General features: G+C 32.7%; 1 protein-coding gene across 1 annotated transcript; it reads right to left on the bottom strand.

Annotated features, from left to right (window-relative positions):
- Positions 1 to 488: 488 nt before the first annotated feature.
- LOC133202368 (zinc finger protein 836-like) lies at positions 489 to 8,203 on the bottom strand. The gene is made up of 5 exons (XM_061338183.1): positions 8,119 to 8,203; positions 7,120 to 7,276; positions 6,340 to 6,435; positions 5,395 to 5,553; positions 489 to 4,867 (listed from the first exon to the last, which is right to left on the bottom strand). The coding sequence occupies exons 1-5, from the start codon at positions 8,152 to 8,154 to the stop codon at positions 2,001 to 2,003; spliced, it is 3,315 nt and encodes a 1,104-aa protein (XP_061194167.1). The 5' UTR covers positions 8,155 to 8,203; the 3' UTR covers positions 489 to 2,000.
- Positions 8,204 to 8,704: the final 501 nt, after the last annotated feature.

Below are 8,704 nucleotides of genomic sequence, written 5' to 3'. Positions count from 1 at the left end.
TAGAAAATTTATTTTTCTAATCATTTACAACCACAATGGGTCAAAAAATACTTACCAATCCAGGTATCCATTTTTTGTTTGTATCATCTGTCCTTAAGGTCATACGCAACGTACATGAATGTGTACTTTACAATGAACTTTCCCACTGCTAATTTTCCAATATATCCTTAATTTAAAATCATGGTACCATCAGATGAATCAACATACATTACCAAGAGTTTTAAACAGATATCAAATGATGAAAATCCTTAAAATCCTTGTGTTCTTAATGGAAAATTAACAGAAACACGTGTATATTTTTAGCTGGTATTTCCTCAATATTTGACTCAGAGGTGTACTGCATTACAAAGCATCATGGTCCTTCAATTCTTGTAAATTTTAAATTATATAGGGAATAAGTAAATAAAGTTCAAAATCACGTTGCGTACATGTGTGTCCTTTAATGTCTTTCGACAATAAGTATTTATGAAATCTTTGTAACAAAAACATATTGAGAAAGTAACTTTTAATTTACTGAACTGGAAATACTTGGAACACTTTGCATAATATCGTTGAATACAACTGTCAAGTACATGTATATGCAGATTTTTGAACAAATTCATTAAAATCCTATCAGATACATTGAAAAATTATGTATAATCTGACAAAGCAAGACAATAGGTGTGCAACTGTGAATCCAAGAAATACAAATATACCGTTATGTCCTTTCAAAGCCCAATATCTCTGAAGCCCAAATATCTCTGTCTTTAATTAATATAAGGTCGCGTAAATTTCAGTACAGACCCAATGCAACACGTTTATCTCCAAATGCATGTACTTCTGTTCAAATTTTCAATTATGTTAAGGATAGTTAACACAAATTTTTTTCATAAACCAACAATTAATATTCAAAAAGATAACCTGAATGATATTTTCCAAGTAAAGTGGTAGAATTTTGTAATATTTTGTTACAATGTCAAAATATGTGCAAAATTTTGTATAGAATTACATAGAAAACGATACAAAGTCACATATCTAAGCACCACAGAAAACTTACGATTTCTTTATATTTTAGGGATTGATTATTTCTGTCATTTCCATTCAAAATCAGTCAAAAAATATATATCAAACCGTGCATCAAATTTTGTTTGTGATATGTATTCTTAAAACAATGACAAGTTACACAATCTTTTTCCTATGTTCAATAAACAGCTGAACCATTTAAAACGTAGATCTTAGGCCAAAAAAATATATACATGTAGACTGTGAGTAATTCATTTCTGAAAACTTGTAAATAAATGTAACCTTGAACACTCTCAAAAAGTTCAGTATGAACATTTAATGATGAACAAGAAATTATCCAAAAAATACGGGTATCGACATGAATGAGTATCAAATAAAGTCTGCTCAATGCAGGAGGGCCCAAGAAATCAATGTTACTCAATCAAACTGTCCGCTCAAGCCTCAACACAGGCATGGCCAAAGAATGTTACTCAGTCAAACTCTATCTATGACAATGTTTTAAAGAGAGAAATTTAAAAAGTTTGGACAGATATCATAATTGTGGTATATCTTCGCTACAGTTCTAATAATATGAAATTTTTATACATGAGAATGCTTCCATATAAATTTTTAAGACTGTACAAAAAAAATCTATCTTCTTATGTTCTAACTATGTCCTTAAAGTCAACAATTTGAACATATTCTTAAATTTAGAGAGGTCAAAAAGTATACACAATTAATAGACACAGTGGATTTTGAACAACGGATTAAAGTTTTACATATGATACAGTACTAATTTATATCAATTGATGAATGTTATCAAATTTCCTGAACTATAGCAATTATGTCACTTCTTTTGATCCAGGAATGTACATAAATACATACATATTCATACAAATATATTTAGAATTGTGCATCACAATAATGGTTTTAAAGTGTTTTTTAAAGAAATTTTAAACCGTAATAATTCAAGATCCACCAAGAGTATCAAGTTCAATAAATATGTTTAGGCTGGTCAATTAATGCTGATTGCTGAGATTCAATATGGACTGCAGAGTCTCCACAGCTTGGGCGTCTAAACTCATATTTCTGGGATTTTGTCCACTAGACTCAGGCCCCTGATCATAAACCACAAATACCTCAGTGTTTGGCTTCAGATTTTGATCAGAAATCTCCACCTCTTCTAGAACTTCTTTTGGCAAGTTATCAATGTACTGGACGTTAGAAAGATCTATGGTCACTGTCTCTTCATTCTGTAGCATGCCCATGAGATCTGTATTATTTTCCACTTCTAAATCCTTCCTTAATCCACCCATTGACTTGTAAAGTTTTCGGTATTTTGTGCTGCTTTTGGCTGCTCTGTACTGTTGAAGATCAACAGATTCTACCATGTCCTTTTCCATATTTGCAAGAAGTTCGTAGAAAGCACTTGGATGAATTCCTTTCTTCGCACAGTTCTCATTGTGCTTATGAGATTTCATGTGTCTTAGCATTTTTGATGGAATGAGAAAATAGAGGTCACATGCAGAACAGTAAATATTTCGGTTTTGTTCGTGAGTGTTTTTAATGTGGGCATTCAACTGGGCAACAGTGCAATACATGTTGTTGCAAAATTCACATCTGTGATTCTTCTCTACTCCATGCTTAGCCATGTGTCTAGCATGCTGGGTTTTAGTGGCAAGAACCTTGTCACAATAGGAACACGGAAAAACTGTCAATTTTCTCTTTTTGACTTCTTCGGGATGATAAACCACCCAGTGATACTTAAGGCCATCATAACACCGAAATGTTCTATTGCAATACTTGCACACATGGCATCGATCCATATCGTGTCTCTTTGCATGCATCCTTAAACTAGGACGACTTTTGAAAGCATTGCCACAGATATGACACACGAAATCGCGATAGGTTCTATGTGTCTGCAGATGGGACTCCAGTGAAGACCTGACGTGAAACTTTTTATTGCACTTTGTACAAGGAAATGCCTTGATATTTGTATGTCGAGCCCTGTGAGCTGTAAACAGATTTTTTTTGTGAAACGTCTCCCCGCATATATCACAAATGAAAGTGTCATTTTTATTCATAATGCCTAGATGACTTGCCATGTGAATTGCCAGTTCATCTTCATTTGTGGAACTTTTACCACACTTCTTACAAATGAAATGATCTTCATGGAAGTTGATGGTAAACTTGGGATTGTCAATAATTTTTTCATCAATTTCAGCCATATGGGATACCTTTATATGATCAGCAAGCTCTGTTCGAGAGTGAAATCCTGCCTGGCACACTTGGCATTCACATGGAAAAATTTCCTTCACTACTTTTGGCTTTGTCACTTTATGTACCTGTCTCAAATGTTTATCAAGGTGTTCTTTTCGTGTAAACATCTTTGAGCATTCTGGACACTCCATCTTTTCACCTTCCCCATGTGAGCACATGTGACGGTCAAACATGTACTTTGAGACAGCGATATGACCACAAATTTGACATTTAAAATCTCCACAGTGAATGGTGAAGAAATGGTTCTCAAAATTCAGTTTGCTTGCCAAGTGCTTGGAACAAACATGACACTTTTTCCTAGAATTTTCATCTGGGGAAGGACAGGCATTGTCGTGTGCTTTCTTCTCGGCTTCATCTTTAAAAGTTGCATCACACCAGAGGCAGAAAATTTCCTTATGGTTTGCTAACAAGTGCTTCAGTTCCAAGTATTTGTTACTGAATGTTTCTTTGCAAAGCCTACATTCTACATAAAGATAAACTTTTTCATGAGTTTTCACATGCTTTTGCATTAAATAGAGCCTGCTAAAAGTTTTCTTACAAATTGTACAGGGGAATGACTTTTTTCTAGATTTTGGAGTAAGTTTTGAACCTTCTTTCTTCTTTTTCTTTATAGTAACCTTCAATTGGTTTCCTGATGGAGTGGACTGCATATCTTGTTCATCATCTTCATCATCGCCATCATCAACAACATAATCATCATCATCATCATCATCACCACCAAAGTTTTCATCAGACATAAAATCATTCTCCTTTTCTTCAGACAAATCACTGGTATTGACCTCAACATTTTCAGCACTTCTAACACTACTTCCCTTGATTTCAGCAATATTTTTATCTACTGTTGAACCTTCATCTGCCTCTGGCTTAGAATCATTAGCAGTATCAGAGGAGACAGATATATGGTTTTTCAAAACATGATCAAGGAAGTCTTGTGAAGAAGAAAAATCTCTCTTGCACTCTACACAGTAATTTTCCTTTGTTAATTTATGTTCCCTCTCATGGTCACTTAAAGCTAATGGGGAGGAAAAACTTATTTCACATTGAGAACACTTCTGATCTTTTGGCCCATGCCAGTTTATAACATGGTCTTCAAATTCATTTCTTGAATGCCATTCTTTTACGCAAAAATGGCATTTTCTTTTGAAGTCTCCCTCTGTTGTGCAGTTTGCTTTATGCATTTCCATCTCTGTTGTATTATCCTTGAAAATATTGCACCAAAAGCAAAAATTGTCACTGTGCTGCTTATGTAAATGGAAAAAGAGATCCTCGACACTTTGCAATACTTCTGAACATAACTGACAAGAGTTCTTAACCTCATGTGTTTTTTCGTGTTTGTCAACATCATCTTGACTGCTAAATATTTTGTTACAAACACTACATGAGTAGGCCATGTATAGTTTCGAAATTTCCGATGTCTGCTTTGTGTTTTCCAATACCTTCTCTGTAACTTTGTGTATTTCCTTCTGTTTCCTTTCCAATGGTTTTGCTATAGGCGATTTTGCTTTTTCAGTTTGGTTCTTTCTTTGGGAACTAAGTTTCCCATCTATTTTGGAAGATTCTTTGGTTTGACTTTGCATCTTTGGATCTGAATTATTTGCCTTCATACCTTTGAAGTTCAAAATTATTAATCATTAAAACAACATTTTAGACAATGGAAAATATATTTAACATCCAAATCATAGGTATCATAGATGCAAAGTATTTCCATGAATGAAAATTCTATACAATAACCAGGTAATTTATTTTTTATAGCTACAGTTCGCTTATTGTCCTTTCCTTAAAATATTTTTAATGAGTTTTCCCATGTTTTGATACATATATTCATACATGTATGTAAGGTGTACTCAAATATCATGTGTACAATTTACTAGGAAAAATAATTCTGACATACCATTTCTTTTTATATTGTAAATCATGCAATATTCATGTTCTGCACATCATTTATGTGCATAGTAAAACTTTCTTTTTACAAGGAAGACACTGAGACATCGAAGATTTGCTTCCTTATTAGCTGAGATTCTTTGTAACCATAGAATAAACATTGTGAAATGTCTTCTACGGGATTGGTAAAAAATTAAAGGAAGACTTCCTAATAAGTGAGTTCATAATGAGTGAGTTTTACTGTATGCTCACGTTTTTTTGGTGACGCACCCTCCTCTTCTGTTTTCTGAGCCCTTTTAGTTGCCTTGGGTGAGAAGTAATCCTCCTTCCATTTTGGAGCTTTAATTTTACGTCCATGTCGTCCAAATACAGCGGGAGGTTCTGGTACCTCTGATGGAGGCTCAAAGTCATCTGAAGTATAAAATTTACCTTACTGGGTCAAGATATGGATGCATTTGGTCATTTTAAATAAATGTGCACACAGGACACGTTGCAATATTTTTGGTGATTCATGGTTTAAGTTTAACTAACATGTATGGGTACTTGTAAGTACTAAATACAGTGAAAAAAAATGTTTGACAGAGATCATTAAAATGCTAGTATGAATGTATAATTCAGTTGCATATCAAATTTTTTTAAAAAACAAATACTTTGCTAATCAGCAATACAAGGAAAAAAAAAAAAAACTTTGATAGGACATTTATCAACATATTGAAATATTTAGAAATAAATCATGTCAAAAAAATCCCTTCTTAAATGTTAAAAAACAATTTTGGGGGAGGCATAAAGGACTTATAGTAATTCAGGAAAACAATTTTCTTTTCACTTTTTTAAAAACTCCATCTAATAGGGCTTAACAACCCTTGCATCCAGGTCAGGTAAAAGGACCCTGTCCCCATTTAAACTGACTTTTTTTTCTCAAAATATTGGTAATCATTACCAAATGATAAGCAGATTGAATTTTTCAGTGCTTTTTATATTTAAAGAAACTTGAATTTTGAGATTACAATGTTTCATAAATATGTGGATAGGAAATAAGCCTTCAATCTAACTTTATATTTTACAGTAAAACTTAATACTAGACAACAATATATCTAAATTTTACCTTTTTTTTTTTCTTCAATTTTATATTCCCAAATTAAATGGTAAAGGACCCTATACCAAAAAGGGTCAATTTTTCTCATTTTTTTCTTTTACCTTCAACCTCTTGCTTGATACAGATGTTTCCATAAACAATATTTCCTTTTGAGGCCTGTGACTCAGGTCTGGGTTTTTCTGTTGCTGTAGATGTACCTGTTAATTATTTAATTGTGAAAGGACCTTTGAAACTGCTTTCTTAAGGTACTAAAAAAATCAGATTGTATTCAATAAGTAAATGCATATACTTAAATTTGACAGAAAAGAAATGAAAGAATCTTATGCATAGTCCTTTTTTTTTAATACTTATAAATGTATACATGCTGCTCTTTGGGAAAGAAGTTACGTGTTTTCTTTAATATGGAAAAAAAAAATGTTTTGATACAAAATCATCAGTATTTGGGATAGTAATGGCAAAATTCTCGTAAACATTTTTATTTTGAGACCTGTGGAAATTGTAATTCTATAAATTTACAAAGAGAGGTAATTTCATGTAAAAAGAGCAGCAACTTCATTTACTAAGAGCTACATGTATAACTTCCTTTTTCTTAACTATTTCGAAAATTACACACAGACTCCATTCTGTTATATATATAAAATCAATGGGGATACATAATATATCAGAATGTATCTTTACTACGTGTAGCTGCTGAAGCAACATACTAAATTTGAACGGTAAAGAAGCATTAGAAGAAAGGACAGGCAGAAAAACACATTATTTGGAAAGAGACTTTTACTGCAAGTTATTTCCATGGGCCCCTAAATCTTGTGAAAAATTAAAAGTACATGTATATCAAATTCATCTTCACTAAATTTAAACTTGCTTATATTTTCAATTACCTTCATAGCAGAAACTGGTGAATTTGTTTAACAAGGAAACACTGCTCTCCACAAACTGTCGTCCCAGTGGTGTGCCCTCCAAGAAGGATTTGGAGGCCTCCAGCTTGTGGGCACCAAGTATAAGTACCTCATAATTGTTTCCCTGCAGACGCTCACACTGAAACAAACAGAAACATAGCTAACTACAAGTGTTATCTTCTGTATTTAAAGAATAAAATTGCTTCATATAGTTTTCCCTAATGACTTTACATAAAATGTCAACAGTTATAGATAAATTTTGTACCTAGTTTTTTTTCTATAAAAAATTAAATCCAAAAAATATGTCAATGAGAAAATATCAAAACTGAAATGGTAAAAAAAAAGTCACCTTATCTATGATTCATAGAACATCAAAGCACAAGTAGTGAGACATAAATGTATACATGACCTTTCTTAATTTCAACAGCATACCATCAAACAAATCTCATGTGAAAACGATGAACACATTTCATGTAAAAATTTTACACTAGGGGTATTATTTTTACGTGATGGGTATTTTTTTGCATGAATTGCAATTCTTTTTAAGTTTTAATAGTGAGTGTAGTGAGCTCTAACAACAGTGCCTGGGTTTATCAGAGAAAATTCGGACTTTGCACATTAATCCAAGTGAATTCTTTTTTTGCAGTTACCTTGAGACCCACAATGCAGAGCGAATGCCATTGGCGAATGCTCTGACCTTGATTTAATTGATATTGCAGATGAATTAGTAAATTCAACATTCTTTATTTAAATTTCCACTTTTCAGACTTTCAGAAATTTTGGTAATGAAACTAACAGGTAACTTCATGTGATGTCACAGTCTAGACGTTTCAAATGTCTCGTGCTGTTTGAAGAGGTGGATCTAAGTTACAACTGAATGGGCATCTGTGCTCCCCCTAATGGTTGCAACATCAACATATTAATTACAATGAGGGTTGCAACAAGACTTAGCACTTTTGATAATATTTTTACTACATGTACCAAAGACTTGGCTTCAATGATAAGCTGGTTATTCATCTTTCAGTATTTGCATCTCCTCTTGCTTTTCATCAACTGTCTCTTATTCCTACAAAATTGAAAAACAACAATATTTTTAATAACAAAATGAAAGATAGGGTAACTTTTTAAGTGAATACGCATTTGATATACTTCGTATGAGAGTGTAGACTTGCTCAACCCTCTAATACGGTCTGTTGTTTTTATTTATTTTGATTCTTAAAATCTTCACTGTGTTAAAGAAATGTGAAACTGTGATATCTACCATTTAAAAAAACATGTTATGAAAAATTGATGTTTGGCTTTATCACTCAAAATGTTTTAACGAGAGCACTGAAAATAAAGATACTTCATAGACTTGAAGTTGACCAACTCTTAAGAGTTGCTCTACCAGGGGTGTTACCGTAGAACAAATCGAGTGTACCATTGATACATCTACGAAGTGACAAATGTGGATCAAGTTGAATATCATGTTAATATTTCATATAAAATGTTACCTACTGATTGTTCTGAATAGGAATTAAACATATTGAATGATAAAAATACCTGGAAAATTATCAAAATAATACAA

Source organism: Saccostrea echinata, unplaced genomic scaffold (genome assembly GCF_033153115.1).
Source record: "Saccostrea echinata isolate AGI-Se365-2 ecotype Australia unplaced genomic scaffold, CSIRO_AGI_Sech_v1 ptg000047l, whole genome shotgun sequence".
Classification (NCBI taxonomy): domain Eukaryota; kingdom Metazoa; phylum Mollusca; class Bivalvia; order Ostreida; family Ostreidae; genus Saccostrea; species Saccostrea echinata.
This window is presented reverse-complemented; position numbering and strand designations above follow the sequence as displayed.